At 41.1% G+C, this 23,132-nt stretch overlaps 4 protein-coding genes across 4 annotated transcripts in view; 1 reads left to right on the top strand and 3 right to left on the bottom strand.

Moving 5' to 3' along the window:
• Positions 1–23,132, bottom strand: part of LOC306818931 (NLR family CARD domain-containing protein 3-like) — a 324,740-nt gene that overhangs the window by 179,033 nt on the left and 122,575 nt on the right. The window contains exons 3-4 of the mRNA XM_079336666.1: positions 22,661–22,810; positions 22,386–22,505 (exon numbers count right to left, since the gene is read on the bottom strand). Of these exons, the coding sequence (XP_079192792.1) occupies positions 22,386–22,505; positions 22,661–22,791 (251 nt within the window). The 5' untranslated portion in view covers positions 22,792–22,810. The remainder of the gene's footprint in view (positions 1–22,385; positions 22,506–22,660; positions 22,811–23,132) is intronic.
• Positions 1–23,132, bottom strand: part of LOC306818930 (uncharacterized protein) — a 358,920-nt gene that overhangs the window by 149,489 nt on the left and 186,299 nt on the right. The window contains exon 11 of the mRNA XM_079336665.1: positions 11,085–11,258. Within this exon, the coding sequence (XP_079192791.1) occupies positions 11,085–11,258 (174 nt within the window). The remainder of the gene's footprint in view (positions 1–11,084; positions 11,259–23,132) is intronic.
• The window catches only part of LOC306818929 (uncharacterized protein), a 182,585-nt gene that overhangs the window by 59,879 nt on the left and 99,574 nt on the right, over positions 1–23,132 (top strand). The window lies entirely within an intron of this gene.
• LOC306818768 (NLR family CARD domain-containing protein 3-like) lies at positions 15,708–20,000 on the bottom strand (the record flags this gene model as incomplete). Its single annotated transcript, XM_079336486.1, has 3 exons — positions 15,708–16,087; positions 18,158–19,749; positions 19,983–20,000. 3 exons carry the CDS (start codon positions 19,998–20,000, stop codon positions 15,901–15,903), a joined length of 1,797 nt encoding a protein of 598 aa, XP_079192612.1. The 3' UTR covers positions 15,708–15,900.

Genomic DNA, 23,132 nt, shown 5'->3' on the forward strand with positions numbered 1-23,132 from the left:
CTAGAGTTCATTTCCTGACACATGAAGCACATGGTCTGTGTTGGATCAGCAGCAGCTGAAGATCAGAGAAGATGTGATGAAGCCTGGATTACATTCATGAAGTCATCCTGCATTAAAGCTGCAGAGAGGAAACGTCACAGCTCCAAGGATGTGAACATGCTCCTCAGCTCGCTCCAAAGTCCAGGCGCTTTCTTTTTTTTGTGTCTTTAATTTAAAATCCAACAGCATTACCTTCAAATGCAATGGCTTCCTTGAGGTGAACCTCTGAAGTCTGGCTGGTTTGAACTTGTCTTTGGGACAAAGGGAGCAGTGGACCTGACTGCAGCATGTCGTGCAGCGTTCCACTGCAGGCTTTCTACCTCACTGAATGATCCAATGATGCATCTAAAGAGGATATAAAATGCATTCTGTTACATGAACTTCAATTCAAATGAATGTATACAGCCTGCAGACGTAGATGGTCTTTCCTTACAGGTAAAATGGACACTTGCAGCAGGTAGTGTACATGAGGCCTTACGTATGTAGAAGAAGAAATAATGACTATGACACTACGGGTTCAAGTCCGGCATTCAAAAACATAATGAAGTGAAAGTGAAAGAAGACACTTGAGTCATTTAGTATGTTATGTTAGAAAGAGCATTGACTAGTATCAACAATAAAAGTAGTGATGGTGCAGAAGCCTGCTGTTTCTCTGTCATTTCACTTCCTATTCCTTTTGTTTATATGCTTTAGTACACAACAGAGGTGGACAAATACACATTTCAATTGTGCCATAAAGTCCTGACACCTTGTGATCCCACTTGTGCACTTCAACAGGTGATATCATGAATGAGCTGGTCGACCTCTGGGAAAACATCATGGTGTGCTGCTGCATCGTGTCGGTAGCTTGGCTGTCTCACATATCACGTTTGTGAGTTCAGAAAGAAACGTTTGCAACAACAGAGTTTACAACAATGTTTTATAACGCTGCAAACACATACATGCCAACAGTGACTTTACCTTATGCACTCAAAAGTTACTAATCACTGACAACTTCAAGTGTTGATACTAACCGCTTTGGTGAAAGTGAACGTTGATTTAAAACGACAACCCAAACCGACATCATGTCACATCCTGTAATCTGCATCATTAATGACTCCTGTATTGATGAAGAACACAAGAAAGCATGGATTTACTTTCTGTTGAGAAGCAAAATCAGTAACTCACCGCTGCATATGTCGACTCGCTGCTCTTCGTCCAATCAAAAAGCAGGTGAAAACGTCCTTTCAAGTTGTCCCTTCCTCGTCGTATTTTGCGCTTCATATCAGTTAACACAGCTCTGAGGGAGAAACTGTGCAGACATGTGGCTCGTTGTTACATAACACAATCCAGCTGTGTTTCAGAGCAGGCTGTGTGCGGCCAGGAGAAATACAGACCAATAAACAATCAGCTGCTTAAACACAGCCGGGATTTTTAATGCTGCTGTCTGACGGGACCAATCAACAGACTGCAGTGTTTAGCTCCACCTTTAACCCCGGCTGTAGTGTCTATGGACACCTCTCTCTCTCTCTCTCTCTCTCTCTCTCTCTCTCTCTCTCTCTCTCTCTAGAGAGAGAGAGAGAGAGAGAGAGAGAGAGAGAGAGAGAGAGAGAGAGAGAGAGAACCCTTCAACTGTTCAATTTGTGGTCAAACATTTGCACGAAGTGGAGATCTGAAGTCCCACATGGCAGTTCACACAGGAGAAAAACCATTTAGTTGTCCAGTTTTTTAAGTACAACATTTGCATGAAATGAGGTCCCACACGGCAGTTCACATGGGAGAGAAACCATGGGAGAGTTGTTCAGTTTTTGGTAAAACATTTGCACTAAAAGGACAGCTGAGAGGACACATGGCAGTTCACACAGGAGAGAAACCATTTAGTTGTCAAGTGTGTAGTACAATATTTGCACAAAATGGAGATCTGAAGTCCAACATGGCAGTTCACACAGGAGAGAAACCATTTAGTTGTCAAGTGTGTAGTAAAAGATTTGCCTGAAATGAAGATTCAAAGTCCTACATGGCAGTTCACATAGGAGGGAAACCATTTAGTTGTTCAGTTTGTGGTAAAACATCTGCACTAAAAGGAAAGCTTAGGGTACACTTGGTTGTTCACACAGGAGAGAAACCATTTAGCTGTTCAGTTTGCGGTAAAAGATTTGCACAGAATGGAGATCGGAAGTCCCCATGGCGGTTCACACAGGAGAGAAACTGTTTTGTTGTTCAGTTTATGGTAAAAGATTTGCATGTAATGGCCCGCCCCTCCCTAAACACAGAACACACGCTGTGCGTAGGGCCCCGCGATCCATGGGAGGCCCCATTTTGCGCAAGTGAATTGAATTTCCCTCAGGATCAATAAAGGATGATTATTCTCTTCAAATGCGCAAAGGGTGTGTGTGAATTTTGCAGAGAGGGGCGCGTAGAGCACCGCCACCAAGTCAGCCTGAGGCAAGAGAGAGAGAGAGAAAAAAAGAGACGCAATGATTGAAAGCCCATCTGACCAATCAGCGGTCAGATGGGCCGGCAGGCAGTTTTTTATAGGCAGAGAGTACAGAGAGAGAGATGGCTTCCAAATGTCAAAACGATTCGGGAGCTGCCAAAAGAAAGAAAAAGTCCAAACAGGAAGAGGCTTGTGCTTCACTTGAAGGTGGGTATGTTGTTGAAATAAAAAAGAAAAAAACTTAGTCGCATATAAACATAAACTGCTGGCATGTCTGCTCGTGCTAATCATGAGACAGAAGAGATGATAATTGTGTCTAGATGTGGACTGGAGATTACATTTTCAAGGGGCCCTGATGACCATTTAGTAAATGTCTTGTTCACTGAATATACTCTGCTTTATTGAAAAAAAAAGAGTTTTTAATTGACCAGTTGGTGGTCATATGTTGCCTCAGGTTTATAGCCTATCAATCTATCTTTTTAATAGAAGTATAAAAGTGTAGAAATGTAGAACCTAAGTACAACATGTGAAAATAAGTACATACAATATTTGAATGTAGAAATATCATCAAATTCAATCATATTATTATTAGTTGTAATCATATTTGCATTGATTGCAATTTAATTTTGTGAGGTTAGTATTTAAAATCATTTCAGTGTGTAGTTTACAATTAAAAACAAAAACAAATATATAAAGTTCTTGTTCCACTGTGGATAGCGACTCTTCATTTGAATCGTTAGTAATTGCAATTTATTATTATTATTATGTTATAGGAAGGGGGGGCCCCAAAATAAAATCCTGCTTAGGGCCCCCACTTGGCCAGGGGCGGCCCTGCTGAGGCTCCACTTGGTAGTTCATACGGGACAAAAACCATTTTGTTATTCAGTTTGTAGTAAAAGATTTGCATGACATGAAGATCTGAAGTCCAACATGGCAGTTCACACAGGAGAGAAACCATTTAGTTGTCAAGTGTGTAGTAAAAGATTTGCATGAAATGAAGATTCAAAGTCCTACATGGCAGTTCACATAGGAGGGAAACCATTTAGTTGTTCAGTTTGTGGTAAAAGATTTCCCTGGAATGGAACTCTGAGGCTCCACTTTGTAGTTCACACGGGAGAAAAACCCTTTTGTTGTCTAGTTTGTTGTAAAATATTTGCACAAAATGGAGATCGGAAGTCCAACATGGCAGTTCACACAGGAGAGAAACCATTTAGTTGTCAAGTGTGTAGTAAAAGATTTGCATGAAATGAAGATTCAAAGTCCTTCATGGCAGTTCACATAGGAGGGAAACCATTTAGTTGTTCAGTTTGTGGTAAAACATCTGCACTAAAAGGACAGCTGAGGGGACACTTGGCGGTTCACACAGGAGAGAAACCATGTTGTTGTTCAGTTTGTAGTAAAAAATTTACACGAAATTGAACTGAGGCTCCATTTGGCAGTTCAGTTTTCAAGTTGTTTTCAACCTGTTTGTTTTGCTTTCTTCATAAAAAAACACTGTTCTAACATACAATAAACATTCTTGATTGCAATATTTTTTTGATTGTATTTTGTAAATTGGCAAGTTGTTCACGATATTTACTGACCCACTTACAGAGTGCTTTATGAAACATTTCAACTGTTAAAGAAATCCAACGAGAGCAGAGGTTATGATACCCACAAGCATCCAATAAGGATTGAAGTGTTCTCTGTGCAGTACAGGATTTGCTAAATCAATTGGAGATTTCAGGCGACCTTTGACTGTACAGACAAGAGAGAGACCAGTTAGATGTTCAGTTTGTGGCCAAAGATTTGCACGAGCTGAGACTGACACACTGAGCGTCTGTCTCTCTCTCTGTACGTCATTTTCTGCACGTCTCTGAATTTACATCCTAATCATACCACGTATCTTTCAAAGTTCAAAGGTCGAGCATGTCATGTTGGCACATTATAAACAATCCAAACAATCACTAGAGATGCTACTCTGCATTAGAAGTTACACTACACATGTTTCACATCATCAACACGTCCTCTCTTCTCCTGTCACTTAAACATCTCTGCTTCCTGTGACATCACTGCACTCCTTATAGGTGTGTGTGTGTGTGTGTGTGTGTGTGTGTGTTTCTCACACAGACAGATCTGGTGCTTGTGTTTTTTCTTTAGACTCTGGCCGTTGTCGTCTTTTAAAGGGATACTTCACCCATATGCATTAAGCATTGTATCATTAGAAACATGGTTGTATTTTGTAGTAGTTTTTAATGGTTGTGCATCCAGCCTCATTTTGTACTGAGACAGGAAAGCTTCTTATCTCTTTGTCTTAAAAGGAGCCTCCAATGAGACAAAAAATCCTCATTTTGCATCATCGGAGGCTGATTTGGTTAGCAGCTGTGAAAAGGCATTGCTAGTTGCTTTAGCAATTTATATCTTTTCATCCGGTTTACGTTGAACTAGCAAAGTGGAACACATTTAAAGGCCTGTCACATAACGACTTACCAGAGCCGGCCCAAACCCACTTGGTGCCCAAGGTGAGATTTGAGCTGCTGCCCCTTGAAGCCTGTTGCTACCAACTCCACCTCCAATCACAATATTCATGCACTTCTAAAAGACTGGCACACAGCTTGACCTTCTACAGCTCAGCTTTATTTCAAGCTGATATTCAATGGTAGGGTCAGTGTCACTGTCACACTCGTCTGACTCCTCCCCCACAAAGAGCGGGTAGCGAGCAGCGGTGTTGTGATGCGTCAGCTCGAGCAGGGAGCATGAAAATAAAATCTGTTTTCTTTGCTTCTATTACTGAACAAAAGCGTGAAAATGAGGTTCAATCAAACAACAGGAAGTAAGAGCCCAACTAGCAGGGAACATTCCCTCAAGAACATCTGGAATATGTTTAAAGGACATGTTGAAGATGGTCATCATTCAACATCATGTCCCTATAATGTGAACTGTTAAAGGAAGATTAGGTCACATTTGACACAGCAGAAATCCAAGCTATGCTCTGAACATATCTGGGAGTCATGACTGTCTACAAGGAGTGACAGGCGAGTTGTCTGTGACGCTGCCTGAGTCGTATCTACGTCATGTTCACGTGGACGCGCTGGCTCCTCCCCTTCCTGTTTAAGTGAGGGAGGAGAGAAAAGAAGAAGAACAGACTGTCCTCACTGATTATCTGAAGCTCATAGAAGCCTTTTGAGATCATTTCCTGCTAGCACAACAATGCAGCCCAGAATACTAAACATGAGAGTGACCTTCTTATTTGATATCAATGAAAGTCATTAGTATCACTACATTCTTATCAGTTGTAACAAGAGCTCCATGTTAAGGAAGGAAATCAAGTCTCTGTCCATGTTGCTATGAGGAGCTCTACCTGAAATAAAGAGTGAAGGATCCAAGATTAGCTTGATGTCCACAATGGGACTTCTTTCTTTTTGTACGTGTGTCGTTTATGTGACGGTGGATTTTAATGGCGTGGCTCTGCCGTGGTGAAAATGGACTACTAAGAAACGTTCACCGGTGCCTTCTTAGTGGTGAAATAATCCGCTCCTACCAAGAGGTTGGAATTGAAATAAATGGAAAAGATGCTAGCAGGCTACGAGTAACAGCAGTGAATGGTTGTCACATTGAGAACGGTTGCTCTGGCTCACCTTCCTGTCCACTCCAACATCAACATGAATCCACAATAAGTATGATAGTACGACCAATGATGACTTGTTCCTGTTCAGATTCTTCATGTCTAGCCTCGATCCCTGAGCTGAAGGAGCAGCAGAAACAGCTGTGCTGCAGGTGACACAGGTGAATCCACTCCCTCCTATCAGGCCTCTCAGAAGAGGAGGAGAGCTCATTGTTCACTTTGCTCTCCAAATCACACCTGTTTCCTCTTTCTTTGCCCAGCGCGTCCACAAGTGACTCACTGTTGAAGTTCATGAGTTCAGTGATTCACTTTGTTTGTGACGCTCAGGCAGACTTGATTTATTGTTGATGAAAACATCAGCCTGTGTTTAAGGATACATGTGTGCCTGTTTGGATGATTGAACTTTATTTACAAGGATCTTGTGAAGCAGGCAGATAATGAATTGTTCCACTTTATTTCTCCTGAACAGGAACACCACTTGACAAATGAAGGCTGTGGAATCATCATCTCTCTGCCTTCATTCACATGCATCACCTCACCTTTGGATGTCTACGAGCTTCAGCCGTCATCATTTAGGTTCAAACACTTCCATGGATGTAGATGTCCATCATGTTTGAGGCATACCCATGTACGACTGCACAAAGCATTCTGAGGTCAATGAAACGTGTTGAAGAAAACATCATCTGCATCCCTTTTCACTCATCCTTACTTCTTCAACGGTCGGATGGAAACGTTGCGGCAGCAAGGCATTGTGGGCCGGCATTATGTCGTCTTCTTTGTTAAAAGATGGTCGAATGTTTCCTGTGCTAAGAGGAGCTTATAAAAGAAGCATTGATCCACCTTTTCTGAGCTGTTAGAGAATTCAAACGGCTCTAATCATGGCCGCCACTGAAACGCTCCCGGCTCATTTCACTCAGTTAGGAACCGTCCTGAAAAGACAATTCAAACGCACCCTGAGCAACATCCATAGACTTTCATTCTTGACTTCAGGTTATTGTAAATGATTTTTACCCAATCTATAAATGTTGTGTTCAAGCCAAAGTGTAAAAAACTGTTGTGAAATGTTTAATGTTAAATGATAATAATCTAATCTAATCCTAATCACTCCTGGTTTCACCTTATTGTTTTGTACACTTAATGCTAATCACTGCTCCTTTATTAAGTGGTGGACAAAACAAGGCCTCTTCTCTTACTCTTCTTTTTTTAACCAGTGTTGGGAAATGTTTAATGTTAAATGATTATTAACACACCTCGTAAGAAAAACAGGGCACCACCTGGCTGACCAGGAACAACTGTATTAATTATGGGAATTAATAAAGTTATTAATTATGAATTTTGATAGTTATTAATTATGAATTAAATCAACCTCATATCTGAAGTATGAATTCTGGATCAATCGACTACCTGAAATCACACGAACAAGCTTCTGAGTTTTATGTGCTGAATTTAATGAAAGAAAAGGTGAACAATAACAGAATAATGACATGAATAAAATGCGTTATGAATGTGGAACCAAAATACAGTGACTGATATATTTGATGAAGGTGAACACCAGAAATGATAAATGTTATTATGACGACTTGAGTATGGTATTGTGGTTTAACGTTTGTCTGATAACATGTTAATTTAGTTGGGGACAAAAAGTGAATGAACGGAGGAAAAACGTTCCACTGATGAATCAAAGAATAATCTTTCAGATGATAATCTAATTATTGAGAATAACTAACCATGTGAGGTACTTAAAGTACCTTCTACGCTTCAACCTCTGGGGGGCAGTAGTGCTCCATGCCAGTTTTAAACAAGAGCAGGGACCATTTGATGACAGTTTGATTTTTTTATATCTTCGCGGTACATTGTCGTATCTGAATCCTGGTTGGATGAAAATGTTTGTCTCATTGTCCTAAAACGGTTTCTGATTAGAAGACGCGTATTGAAATTCTTGGAAGGTGTTTTTCCTGCGTCTTCGACCCCCTTGGAGATCAGTTTGGCGTCAGAGTCATTAACATTGGAATGTCTGTAGGGGGTGTAGTCAGAGGGAGAGGGGGAGAGAGAGGCCCTCTGATGAATCTGATTAGATAGATATATTCTACAACACCTGCAAACATTTCCAAACACTGAAAAGACTCTTTGCTTCAAGATTTCTTCAAATACGCCACCATTCAAACAGTTTGATGACAGAGACTGAAAAAGTCTTTGACAATAATCTCATACAAGTTTTCATAGCTGCCTATAGAGGGGACTCTGGGATTCAAATCATTTGCAGGTTGTATAGAGGGCTACAAGAGGAACACAGAGAACATACCACCTACATCAAACACAAACGGGAAAAGGAAACTAACTTCCACATCTGTGAAGAAGCTTTTGGGAAAATACTGTGAGTTTGAGTGGAAGATCACAAGCTCCATCTCATGGAGAACATTGGGTTGGAAGAGTCTGATTAGATACTTTATTAAAGCTGTTCAGAAATCTCATGACACAGACTCTATCTCACTTCTCTTCAGTGCTATCTCCTGGCTCCTGGGCCCAACCCCACGTAGTTCTAGACCGGCCGTGTTAAGGATGGTCCCAAAGCTCTTATACTGAAAGGAGAGAGGAGGGAGATCTGAGGAGAGAGCTGACTTTACCCAAGTCTTTATACTGACAGACAATATCTCTGTGCATCTCTGCTGGGAGGGACTAAGACACAAGTGGAGGACACTTGGATGCAATGAAGGGAACTGAGATGTACCCATAGACTCTTCTAGCTGCTGGAGGAATTGTGGCTCACAGGAAGCAAATCACTACCACCTGTTCTGTCCTAAAAAACACAGCTTCTGCTTTGAGATCCACAGAGAACCAACAGATGTCTTTAAAGTCAGATGTTACCCAGGAATGGGAACAAGTCTTCCTTGCTAACCTGCATTCATCCACTAAACCAAATACTCATTTGGAAGCCTGAGCATTGCTGGCAGAAAGGCCATAACAAAGAAATGTTCCTCCACCAGTGGAAGACTGCTACCATGTAGTTCATGGAATCTATTCAATGACACAGATCACTTGTTCTCTGAAGCTTCACAAAAACTCATTTGAGGATCTCTGGATAAAATGAAAATCCTATATCTCCCCTAAACTGCCATCTTTTCTTTCAACTGCTTTTCCTTTAGTTATGAACCCCTGTATACTTTGTTTTTGTCTTTGTTTTTCTTTTCAGTGGGAGATCACCTCATCTCTTACATCGGATTTATTTTGTTCTGTGTTAAAGCACAAAAACATAAAAAGAGTAAACACTCTATTGTTTAAGCACAAATGACTGTACTGTACAAATGTCTCTGAATATGTGTGATTACAAATAGAATTGAAAAAAAGAAATATGACTGAAATGAAGTGCGAGCTGATTCCTCTGTCAGTCCCTGATGGATGAAGCTCTCCTCAGCTTGCAGAGCTTCTCCACACACAAGATGGTGGAGGTTCCTCCTCTGTGGATCATCAGCTGCTCCTCTCTGCTCCACCAGAGTCCTGATCACTCACATTATCACAGATATCTCCATCTAATGAGAGAAGAAGAGAGATGACAGAAATCATTTTCATCAGCTGGGAGTCATCAGATTCCCCCACAGTGCTGTAACTAAGCTCCGCCCCCACTCCACCATTGGACTTTAACACTGAACGGTTTCATGTTGGTGTCTGAGTGTGAGTTTACACTGAGTTATGAGAGCTTCACGTCCACACACACTCAGACACACACAGCGTCGTTCTGTCCTACCAGCTCTGACAGCCGACTGTTCTCCTCTCCACTTTAAAGAGTCAGAGCAACACATTCAGTTCAGAGAAGAAACAGGACTTAATATAGTCAGGTCAAAGGTCAACTAACCATGGGAGGAAAATAGAAGAAGGCGTAGTTTGGACATGAATCCTCTCTGATGTTTCTTTGTTTCTGTCAGTTGTCCTTCCTGCATTTGTTCCTGCAGCTGTGTAACTTTAGTCTTTGAGCCTGTTTCTCTTCAACTTCTTCATATGATTCATATCGTTTGTTCACAGTCTGTGAGATATTGTGATAGGTTATATGAAGATAGCTCCGCCCCTTTTATGAAACTCTCGGTTGACTTCTCAGGATCATCACCAGCTTCATGTGACTGTTCAGCACCATCTCTTCTGTCAGGGTTAGTGAAGCCAGATCACAGAAAACAAACCCTGAGTATGTTGAACTCTCTTTGTAGCAGAGAACCAAGAAAAGGATTTCTCCAACAACAAACAACAAGAATGTAAATATATGTATGAGCTGATATGTGGAGGGTTTACTAAAGAACACTGAGAGACTGACCTCAGAGTCTTCAGTCCATAGTTTGGATTCTTCTGAAGATCACTCAGCAGCTTCACGTCTGAATCCTGCAGCTCGTTGTCTCTCAGGTCCAGCTCTCTGAGATGGGAGGGGTTGGACTTCAGAGCTGAGGCCAGAGAAGAACAGCTGATCTCTGACAACCTGCAGCCCCTCAATCTGAATAAAGAATAAAAGAAGAATAAAAATGATGTGTAATCCAGTCACATGTGTTCAGCTTGTGATGAGTATCTCAACATCACTTTGTCCTGATGAATCAAGTTTTCTCTAAATGATTAGAGGATCATTTCTGATTGTGTATTCACTAAATCTAAATCCTCCAAATGTCAGCTCAACATTCATCCAGCTGTTCATGTGCACAGATGAAGAACAGGCTGCTGATCTCAGTCAGCTCTGTGATGTTACTACATTTATCAAATCACACATTATTCAATCACAAGTCTTCATGATTTCACTTCTTCACAGAACCAGAGGAAACCAGAGGCTTCATGTGCACGTTGTTCAACTTTACTTAACAGAGTCACAAAAACATTTTCACATCAAATCTCTAAATTATTCAGAAACTTCAAGAATAAGAAATCTCCTAAATCATTAAATATCCAGAGATTTAAATTCAGACAAATACTGAAAATATATAAATCCTGAAATGTGCAACAATGGAGGATGTGGATTGAAATGATTCAAATGAATGACACAGTCAGTGATCTGACCTCAGAGTCTCCAGTCTGCAGTTTGGACTCTGCAGATAATCACACAGCAGCTTCACTCCTGAATCCTGCAGCTCGTTCCCTCCCAGCTCCAGCTCTCTGAGATGGGAGGGGTTGGACTTCAGAGCTGAGGCCAGAGAAGAACAGCTGATCTCTGACAAACTGCAGCTCCACAATCTGAATAAAGAATAAAAGAAGTAAATGTAGATGACAGTGAGCTTTATACATGAATGTGTGATGTTGTCCACATGAACACACTGATGTGATCATCATCTGTTCATTCACACATTGAAGGACTTCATAGTGATTCATTCATGTTTTTGTACTTCCTGATCATTCTTAGATTGAAACGTACAATGTTGAATTTTATTAGAATCTTTACATTTAAATATCTGAATTCATTTCAAATGGACTAAACCCTTGTTAAAATAACAGTCAACAATGAAGTCTTGAAGCATTGTGATGCTAAAGTGTTTGTTCAGCATGCTGGTAACTGTAAGAGTGGACTGAATCTATTTGATATTAATATGAGGCTGTGATAGAGCTGTCACCTTTCTCTCCTCCTTTCTTCTCTGAGGGAGAAACTCTTCATCCTTACATTTGGACTTTAGGAGCTCTCTTAAGGACTGACATGCTTTGTGAATAACCTTGATCTTTACCAGGATCTAGTCTTTAATCTAAGTAGAAATGTATCTGCAGCGTGTTCCAGCTCCAGCTGTCTGCCACTGTGGCTGAAACTTCTCTTCTCCCATTTGTTGTCCTCGTGCCCTGCTGTCACTCTCCACTCTTCTCAGGACTTTTTTCATTTCAATCTTGATTTGAACCCGTCTGTTGTCGGGATCTGATGCTTTTAAACCCTTGAACCAAAAGTCTTTTTCATGATAGAAAGCCTGGGCTAAAATCTGTGTGCCAGTGCACAATTCAAGTGTAGCGAGCGCTCACAGGAGTGACAGCAGTGAAGCTGTCGGGTACGTTGACAACACGTCCAACTTATTAAAGCAGTCAAAAAGATAGCACGCCAACGTGAACATCACTGCAAGCAGGAACAAAGAGAGTGTGGAGCAAAGCCAAGTCTCCTTTGCATTTAAACAGCCTCTTGATAATAATTCTGAACAGGTCAAAGACATAACAAACACCACTGCTGTTTTTATTACAGTGGATTACATGCAGAATGGGACTTTGTGTTTTTACAGCTTCTTATATTGACAGAGGGAAATATGAATAGTTGTGAGATGAAACTGTCCCAGCTTTATTTTGTGCTCTAAAAAGTGCTGACTTCATAAACAGAAAGGTGTCAGTGTTTGTCTCTGTCATTTAAAACACATCTTTTTATATATACTATAGGTTATATGGATGATTTTATTTCATTCATTTCTTTTATTGATTGGAGACTCTTTTGGTTATAAGTATATTTGATTTGATGTTATTTTTGAATGTTTCATTTAAAATGTCATGTAAAAGAAACCTGAGCAGGTGAAGTCTGAACTGTCCATGCTGAACTTAAGACAATGTGTAAAAGGGAAGTTGTAAATGTTCCTGATAAAGAAAAAGAAAGTGTTGCATCAGGTCCCTTACTGGACCCAAAATGTACCCAACCCAATCTTCAGAACTGAGAACCGTACCCAACCCAAATGTTTGTGTAGCGTTACAGCCCGAGTAGAGACACAGCTGATAGTAAAATCATTTCATCAAGTTCTCAACAAATCAAAATGTGAACCATGTTTGAACAGCATCCCCCCCTTTTTAAAAGCAGGAATAAGACGGGGGTCCTTGATGTTGTAGCTCACCTCTTTTTATGTCTGATTATTTGATGTTTCTGTAAAAGTCTGACAGAGTTGACTCAAATCTGGGACACAACTTTAACAGGTCCAAATGTTCCTAAAAACAACATTTTAAAGTGTAAATGACTATAATAGTATTTTACACCTTTAGTATCAGAAGGTTTTATAGTTTGAAGAGTTTGACTCTTTTTTAAATACTATAAAGTTTTAAATTGTTTTCTGCCATCGGGCAGGTTTAGACATGAAACAAAGAAATCAGAACCAACATTTGGGATTTCAAATTAGTTTCATCACAAAAATCTGTTAAAGGGATTTTCATTAAAAAAAGGAATAAGTTCATTTGTAAGTGGTACACAGTTTCTATTATATTCATATCTATATTACAGTCAGTGATCTTACATCAGAGTCTCCAGTCTGCAGTTTGGACTCTGCAGATAATCACACAGCAGCTTCACTCCTGAATCCTGCAGCTTGTTGTAGCTCAGGTCCAGCTCTCTGAGATGGGAAGGGTTGGACTTCAGAGCTGAGGCCAGAGAAGAACAGCTGATCTCTGACAAACTGCATCTCCTCAATCTGAATAAAGAATAAAAGAAGTAAATGTAGATGACAGTGAGCTTTATACATGAATGTGTGATGTTGTCCACATGAACACACTGATGTGATCATCATCTGTTCATTCACACATTGAAGGACTTCATAGTGATTCATTCATGTTTTTGTACTTCCTGATCATTCTTAGATTGAAACGTACAATATGTTGAATTTTATTAGAATCTTTACATTTAAATTAGAGCTGCAGCTATCGAATATTTTAATAATCGAGTATTCTATCGAATATCCGAATCGATTAATCAAATAAATCATGCTTTTGCTTAATTAAGCTTTAACTCGTCTCGGGTCGTCCCTACAAACCTGCTTCTTTGCAGTTACCATGGTAACGCCTACTTGTTACAACCAACCATGTTTTAATGGCTGAAATAACAAATAGTGTTTTGTGTAGCCTACACATCTGTTACATTTAATTGAGAAAGCATTATGTTCTGTTGAATCAATCACAGATTCAATCATTTTGTCAGATCAGGAAATTGAGAAAATTTGCTTGTGTGCATTCAGCGCGCTCACAGACTACAGAGACTACAGAGTAGTGATGTGTCGGCTCTAAGACTCGGCTCTTTGAAGTGAACGACAGGAGCCGGCTCGTCATTGGAAGCCAGATGGGAGCCGATTAGTTTTTGTCTTTTTTCTGTTAAAGCCGGATATCATTGGTGAAGATGTGCGGTTGCGTCTGTGTCCTCACTGAGCAGGGGGAGGGGAGGGGTTATACACACAGCAGACGAACAGGAGAGAGAGACAGAGGTTGACACATCTGTTATGTCCTCCTCGTATTTTTCTTTAAGTTTCGTTTCACTAAAACTGAAAGTAAACACAGTCGTGAGTCTCCCGACGTGACTGCAGGTTTTTTTTAGAACGGCATTTAAATGAAACGGAGCAACGATGTAACGCAGTTTTAAGAGGCAGCGTCAATCAAGTTATTTTTTGCAGCAAGAAAGGCCGGGGATGATCAGGCAAAGAGGAGAGGAGAAATGTTTATTTTGAACTTGATTTTTTAGAGAGAGGATTTGATGCAGTGTTCCTTCATTTTGAGACATTGTCACCATTTAGTGTCTATGTGTTTAGGTGAGTGTATAAATAAATGTGTGTTTATATCATAAACATTTGATATAATGCATATTTTTACAAAAAATCTGAAGAGCCACTTGGGAGTCGAAAGAGCCGGCTCTTTTTGGTGAGCCGAGCCAAAAGAGCCGGTTCTCTAAAAAGAGGCTGAATTCCCATCACTACTACAGAGAGTAGTCTCTGTAGACAGTGACAGACAGTCTGTCATAGACGTATGTGTATGACAGAGACTGTGAGAGGACGTTGCTATCGTTATGCTAGCTGCAGACACGGAGAGAGTGAACGGAGAAAAGCCGAGGGTTTGACCGGATCACGTGTTCCCGACTCGGTCGTATGGATCACGGATCAACTGTGAGCTGACTAAAAGTTAAAAGGGGCGCGCCGTGCTCGTGTGTGTGTGTGTGTGTGTGTGTTAGCGCTGAAATGTCTGTGTGTCAGAGAGAGGAGCAGGTAGCTGCAGCTACATTAAACATGTTTTATACTCATAGCAAAGTTTTGATGACGCAAAAAACAAACGTAGCAAAGCCTCGAGGCAGCGAAAATTCCTCGATGAATTTTTGTTATCAAGTTATTGGAGGAATCGTTTCAGCTCTAATTTAAATATCTGAATTCATTTCAAATGGACTAAACCCATGTTATATATCTTTTTATTGTTGAGTACTTACATCACATCAAATATTTCCAACAGTGATCAGAGTCAGAGAAATATCAGAGATGTAACTGGACGTGTCTTGTCTTGGTGGCAGATTAGGGCTGGGAGATATATCCAGTTTTTAAGATATATGGATATATATTCAAACATGATATAAGACAATATCTTTAATATGGATATAGTTCATGTTGCATTAAAATATAGTTCTACACGTCTTCTGTAGAGCTGACAGTTCAGCTATTTCTCATCTCACTGTGTCTCCCTCTTCATCCTCATCCTCCTCTCTCTCTCTCTCAAAAAACTCAATGGATAACAAAGCATTGTGTTTATTGAGGACAGCCAGAATAGTAGTTATTTAGCTGACTCTTACTCCCAGCATGCTCTGCAACACCTAACACATGTTGGTGTGAAGTTTAGGGTGAATAAAAGCAGTCGTCTCCCATTGTTCTCTCTCTTCAAATGCTTCCAGCGTCCGCCGCGTCCCGTGTGTGTTTCTCTGTGAACTCTAGGGGGACCATTTTGAGTCAACAAAGGTTTGTAGGATATACCATCAACCTGAACACTTTGTGTTCTGCTGCACAAGTAGTTGCTAAACCACATGACAGCTTTTGTTTGTTTGTCTGGGACATGATGTTTCCCAATTCTCAAGAATGGGTGAAATTCAAACACATTCAACACAGTTTCTATTATATTCATATCTATATTACAGTCAGTGATCTGACCTCAGAGTCTCCAGTCTGCAGTTTGGACTCTGCAGTCCCTCACACAGCAGCTTCACTCCTGAATCCTGCAGGTAGTTGTTGTTCAGGTCCAGCACTCTGAGATGGGAAGGGTTGGACTTCAGAGCTGAGGCCACGACGTCACATTGAGTCTTTGAGAGTCGACAGCTAGAAAGTCTGTAGTGACACATAAAATAGAAAATTAATAGTCATGAAAGAAGTGTTGATATTCACGTCTCACATCTGATGATTGAAGTTTGACAGGTCCTGTTTGGTCTTAACTTTACACATCAGTGGAATCTCTCACTGAGTCTCCTCACTGCTTTTCAAACCTGCACATTCTTCATCTTTCAATCATTTACTAAATGTTACAGATGTGTAACCCTGCTGCTAAAACAGCTTAAAATAGTTATTAAAAGAGTCATAAATAACATAATTATTGGTTTAGTTCATCAGTTCATGTATTTATTTGATGTAACACACTCGAGCTGTGATTACTAAGTCAGTGAGTTTATTGTTGCAGTTTTGTACGACTAAAATCAACAGTAGTTTTGCAGTGCAGATTGATGTGCAGCAAAGTAAAAGTCTGCGATGCAGGACGAGAGTTTCTTTTTTTATGAAGCCAGAGTGAGTAAGAGATGGTCACCATGTTGTCACCTTGTTAAATGTAGAAGTTGATAAACAGCAGCACTAAGTGATAAAGATGGACAGAGGATAATTCATCAGTTAGGAGTGAGAAGAGTTCCTGTAGAAGTCATGAAACTGAGTGAAGTGTGTGTCATCTTAAAAAGCTGCACTTCACATGTCTCAGTCAGCCAGCTGCTCACTTCATTGTGCTCCTTTTTCTGCCTGTTAGCAAACAAGTCATTCAAACCAGTTCATGTGATTTAGTGATCCTGTAACTAATAAAGGTAAACATCATTCATGCTCATGATTTCATTTAGAGGTCAAAATCCTGATTTGACTCAAACAAAGCTGCTGTTCCTTAAACTCTGTGTGTGTGTGTGTGTGTGTGGGGGGGGTGTATGGTTACTGTGCTCAGGACCTCGCTCCTCCAGAACCTAGAAAGACGTGCATTTATCCAGGAGGGTTACACATGGAAACACATGGAGTTTGATTTAGGATGAGCTCATGTCTATAGTGATCTAAAGTGGGATCTATTCAGAGGACTCTCTCTGCAGTAGAAAACCATTTGAAAGTCATTGAACAGTAACTCTGGAGGAGGACCATCTCATTCTCCAGCCGTCTGACTCACTTCTATAAAGGTGAAAATACAGAGACTGCTGCAGAATGATCCAGAAATCAAACAAGTCAGCAGAGAATCAAATGTAGTGAGGTGAAGGATCTCCTGTAAGAACACTTTATCTGTGATCTACCTGCTGACATGTTCAGAGATGATGCTCATGATTGATTAGTAATGCCTGCAGAGGCTGGAAGGGGGCGCTCACAGCATCTGATATCTCTCTTTTCAGGGATTAACACTATCACACATCTCAGTCACTTCTTTGGGAATTCTCTCCTGAATGTGTTCACAAAACAACTATCAAAAACATTTATGAACTCAGGACAAAAACCTCAAAAACATCACGTCTGAAAAAAACTACCACTGACTGTTTCTCCTGAACATTAACAGAGGAACAGTTTTTATTGAACAGAGAGGATTTACTTTAGTTTATTAAATTATTACATAGGGCTGGGAAATTAATTTAACATTATTACAAACCGACTTTCAGAACAATTAATCGATGTCATCTCACCCATGTCAATTATTTTAATTATTTTCAGGACAGAGTCACGTGAAGACACGTCCAATCCACGACCTGGAAGTTTGAACACATTTTGTCTTCATGGAAGACGACGTCCAACAAAAACAAGTCAAATGAAAACACTGAAGAAAAAAGTTTCTCTGTTAGAGAAGTTAATTTCTCCTTTAAAACTAAAATGTGTGGTTTTCATTTCAAGAGATGATTTGATTTCAATTCTAAATATTCACTTAATAACCACTCGATAGTTCATCAGATATTCACTCCTTCATTAGAAACATATCCCAGCTTTAATAGTGGAGCACATTTACAGTAGAGACCATGTCAGTGAACTATGAGGGGAAAAAACTAAAACTAAATCATCTTTTATTAATCTTAACTGAGGTCACATGTTCAATGAGTGGTGATATTGATTTGAGGTCATATCACCCAGCACTATTAGTACATGACACTGATTTATAATGCTCATCACATCTGGACTTACTTTGCCTTCCTGCAGTTCCTCACAGCTGGAATCAGTCTCTGTCGTCCCTGGTCTGATGTGTTGTACTTCTGCAGGTCCAACTCATCCAGAACCTCCTCGGACATCTGCAGCATGTAGGCCAGAGCAGAGCAGTGGATCTCAGAGAGTTCCTTCTCTGATCTGTTCTCTGACTTCAGGAACTCTTGGATCTCCTGATGGACTGAGAGGTCCTTCATCTCCGTCAGACAGTGGAAGATGTTGATGCTTCTGTCAGGAGACTCATCTTCACTGTTCATCTCCTTCAGGTTGTTGATGACTCTCTGGATCATTTCTGGACTGTTGTCTGTCTGACCCAGCAGGCCTCCTAAGAGTCTCTGGTTTGACTCCAGAGAAAGACCATGAAGGAAGCGAACAAACAGGTCCAGGTGACCGTTCTGACTTTGAAGGGATTTCTTCATTGCTTCCTTTAGGAGAACATCAAGAGTTGAATCTACATGTGTTTCTCCCAGAAAAGTCCTCAGTACTGTTCTCTCCCTGTTGGTGAAACAGTGGAACATGTAGACTGCAGCCAGAAACTCCTGAACGCTCAGATGAACAAAGCAGTAGACTGTTTTCTGGAAGATCACACACTCTGTTTTGAAGATCTCTGTACAAACTCCTGAGTACACCGAGGCCTCTGTGACATCCAGACCACACCGCTCCAGGTCTTCTTGGTAGAACATGATGTTTCCGTCCTCCAGATGTTCAAACGCCAGCCTCCCTAGCTTCAGAAGAACTTCCCTGTCGTCCTCAGTCAGCTCATGTGGACTCGCCTGACGTCCCTCACCGTACTTGTTCTTCTTCCTCTTTGTCTGAACCAGCAGGAAGTGTGAGTACATGTCAGTCAGGGTCTTGGGCAGCTCTCCTCTCTGCTCTGTGCTCATCATGTGCTCCAGAACTGTGGCAGTGATCCAGCAGAAGACCGGGATCAGACACATGATGTGGAGGCTCCTGGATGTCTGGATGTGTGAGATGATTCTGCTGGACAGATCTTCATCACTGAACCTCCTCCTGAAGTACTCCTCCTTCTGGGCGTCAGTGAAGCCTCGTACTTCTGTTACCCTGTCAACACATGAAGGAGGGATCTGACTGGCTGCTGCAGGTCGAGAAGTGATCCAAATGAGAGCTGAGGGGAGCAGATTCCCCTTGATGAGGTTTGTGAACAGAGTGTTTAACGATGACTTCTGTGTGACATCAGACACAAACTCCCTGTTTGTGAAGTCCAATGACAGTCTGCTTTCATCCAGGCCATCAAAGATGAACAACAGTTTACAGACAGCGAGCGTCTCTGCTGCCACCTTCTGTAATGTTGGATGGAAAACACGGAGCAGCTCAAGAAGACTGTAGCGCTGATCTCTGACCAAGTTCAGCTCCCTGAATGAAAGCAGGATCAGCAGACTGACGTCTTGGTTCTCTGAGCCCTCGGCCCAGTCCAGAGTGAACTTCTGCACTGAGAAGGTTTTTCCAACACCAGCCACGCCGTTTGTCAGAACCACTCTGATGGGTTTCTGTTGGTCGGGTTGAGCTCCTGTCTTTGGTTCCTGTTGGTCGGGTTGAGTTTCTGTCTTTGGTTCCTGTTGGTTGGGTTGAGCTCCTGTCTTTGGTTCCTGTTGGTTGGGTTGAGTTTCTGTCTTTGGTTCCTGTTGGTCGGGTTGAGCTCCTGTCTTTGGTTCCTGTTGGTCGGGTTGAGCTCCTGTCTTTGGTTCCTGTTGGTCGGGTTGAGCTCCTGTCTTTAGTTCCTGTTGGTTGGGTTGAGCTCCTTTCTTTGGTTCCTGTTGGTCGGGTAAGGCTTTAAAGAGGTCCTGGCAATTGATTGGAGTCTCATGGAGAGTCTTCTTCTTTTTAGAGTCTATCTCCATCTGTCTCACCTCATGTTGGGTGTTCATCTCTTCTCTCTGCCCCTCTGTGATGTAGAGCTCAGTGTAGATCCTTTTGAGGGGGGCTCTACTTCCTGTTTCATCACTTCCTTCAGTCACACGTTCACATCTCGTCTTCAGACTGACCTTATGTTGATCTAAAACCTCCTGCTGACCTCTATCTACTGAAAGAGAGAATGATAGAATCTGATTATTGTGTTTTTGTAAAAGAAGTAAAAAGAGTTTTAATTTCTAGACTTTTGACATTGACCAATAAAAGTCGTGTTTGAGGAGATCACAGAAGCACAAAGGTGTACAGTCTTACTTTGTTCAGTGCTGCTCTGACTGACTGTCTGCAGTCCAGCTCCTGGTCTGGATCCATACTGAGGACAGGACATCTCCTCTGTAATATGAGTCGTCTTCGTCCCCCTGTGAAGACATGTCTTTAGAACTAAACTGATGGTTGACTGATAGAAAATATGAAGATTAACTTCTGGTTATGGCATCTACCTGAACGGCAGCGAGATTCAGAGCTCCGACCTATTGGACCCATTTTTGCTTTTCCATTTCAACATGGAGTCACTCAGTTGCCCACGCTTGCCCCAGTACCGAGTATATTACAACTTTCTCTACAAAAACGCCAAACGCACGTAAATATAAACCGTAAAAAGTGGGTGAAGTCGATGACGTTAACGGCGCTAGCAAAGATCGCACCTCGTTGGATGGAGAAGATGAGGAAGATGCTAATGCTAGCGCTAGCGGCCAGGTAGACGACAAGACTTACACTTTAGTTAGTGATCAATTGAAGGACTTCTTGGAGGATAATAATGTCCTTTCTAAATGTCAGTCAGGCTTGAGAAAACAACATAGCACTGTTACAGCTGCCTTTAAGGTTTGAAATGACATTTTTGAAGCCTTTGATTGCAAAAAATGTTGTGTAGCTCTATTTATTGACCTTTCAAAGGCATTTGTTGATTACAGATTATTGATCAACATCTTACATCAAATTGGCCTGTCAAAGCAAGCAGCACAATGGTTTGACAACTATCGGCAGGATCCACTTTGTCCTTTTTAGAAATCTCAAAGGGGGTCCCCCAGGGTTCGATATTAGGACCCATTTTATTTTCCATTCATATTAACAATCTGTGTGAAAATGTGTTGAATGCCATGTATCACTTTGATGCTGATGATACTATCATCTATTGTTGCTCAACATCTGTTGCACAAGCTTTTGAGTTTATGCAATCAGCATTTAATGTTGTCCAGTCTCAGCTGAGGGAACTAAAGTTGGTCATAAACTATGATAAAACAAAGCTCATGTTGTTTTCACATTTACGTGAAGTACCAACAAATGTACCCTTGAATTTTACGTCCCAAGGAAATACAATCGAGCTTGCAAAAGCTACAAGTATCTGGGTTTCCTTCTGGACTGTGAACTATCATTTAAAGCACATATCACCAAACTCGTCTCCAAACTCAAAGTGAAGCTGAGATTTTGTTATAGAAATAAATCCTGCTTTTCACTCAGGGCGAGGAAACTTCTTGTTTCGTCTACCTTCCTTCCTTTGTTGGATTATGGCGATGTGCTGTACATGGGCGCCTCTGCTAAATGTTTACAGTCATTGGATACCGTGTATCAATGCGTGTTGAGATTTGTGACAGGTTGTAGACGCCTTACTCATCACTGTGACCTGTACATGAAATCTGATTGGCCACCTTTAAAGGTGCGCAGGTATTTACACTGGCTAAATCTTCTTTATAAAGCTCTTCTTGGCTTGGTGCCGTCATATTTATGTGAACACCTTCAAAGAACCAGAAGCCAACACGCCTTGTGTTCCTGTGATGTTTTAAAACTGTCTGTTCCTCGTGTCCGCACTGAGCTCGGAAAAAGAGCGTTCAGTTTTGCTGCTCCCTCTACCTGGAACTTTCTCCAGAATGACTTGAAAATGGCCGACCTCATTTCACTTGAAGCCTTTGGCTCCATCTTAAAGGACAAAAAACGTGAGGCAATCGGACAGTGTCTGTGTGTCTGAATTGTAACCTGTCATCACAACTCTGCACTTCATCTGTAAACTGATCTGTTCATTGGAATTGTTGTTTTTTTTCAAAACTTATTGTCTGTAAAGTGTTTTAATCATGACGTGTGCTGCTGCCCTCTTGGCCAGGTCGCCCTTGTGAAAGAGATCTTGATCTCAATGGGTTAATTACCTGCTTAAATAAAGATGAAATTAAAAAAGAAAGAAAGAAATTCTTCAGTTTGGATTCAGCTCATAGTCTGCAGGGAGATGATTGTTTCTTGTGTTTTAACCCTCCTAAAACATCTGAAGAGACAAAGAGTTAGTAAGAAGACTTACTTTGTGTCCGAGGGTCCAGCTTTATTTCTGAAGTCTATAAAGTGTTCTTTGGACCGATCACTCTTCAGAGACAGACAGCTGGGTACAGGAGACTCTGCTCTCTGTCTGCTCCTCTGAACTCTGTAAAAAAACAACACATTTGATATTTTTATGATATGAATCTTTAATAAACTCTCTGAGGACAAAACTATAAAAGAAGCTGTAAATATAAAAAGGGCTACAGCTGTGGATGATGAGAAGCTTTCATGGTTTGTTTCTTTGCTAAGAAGACTTACTTTGTGTCCGAGGGTCCAGCTCCTTTACTGAAGTTTATGAGACGACTATTGGACCGATCACTCTTCAGAGACAGACAGCTGGGTCCAGGAGACTCTGCTCCGTCCTCCTCTTCCTCTAAACTCACATCCATGATCTGATCTGAAGTCAGTCTGAGAGGAAACACAGAAACACTCACTGAGAGATCAACACAAGAGAAACAGGAGAAACCAGTTTGATCTAACACACACACACACACACACACACACACACAAAGACACACCCACATACACACACGAACACACAGACACGACGGTACATACACACACAGGCACACACACACACAAACCCAAAGACACACACACACACAGACACACACATACAAAGACACACACACACACACACACACACACACACACACACACGCACACACAGCTCATATGAATGTAAGCTGTGACGTCATTAGAAACTGTCTGTGTTCAGTTGTGTGCAAAT

This window comes from Symphodus melops (genome assembly GCF_947650265.1).
Source record: "Symphodus melops genome assembly, chromosome: 23".
In the NCBI taxonomy this organism is placed as follows: domain Eukaryota; kingdom Metazoa; phylum Chordata; class Actinopteri; order Labriformes; family Labridae; genus Symphodus; species Symphodus melops.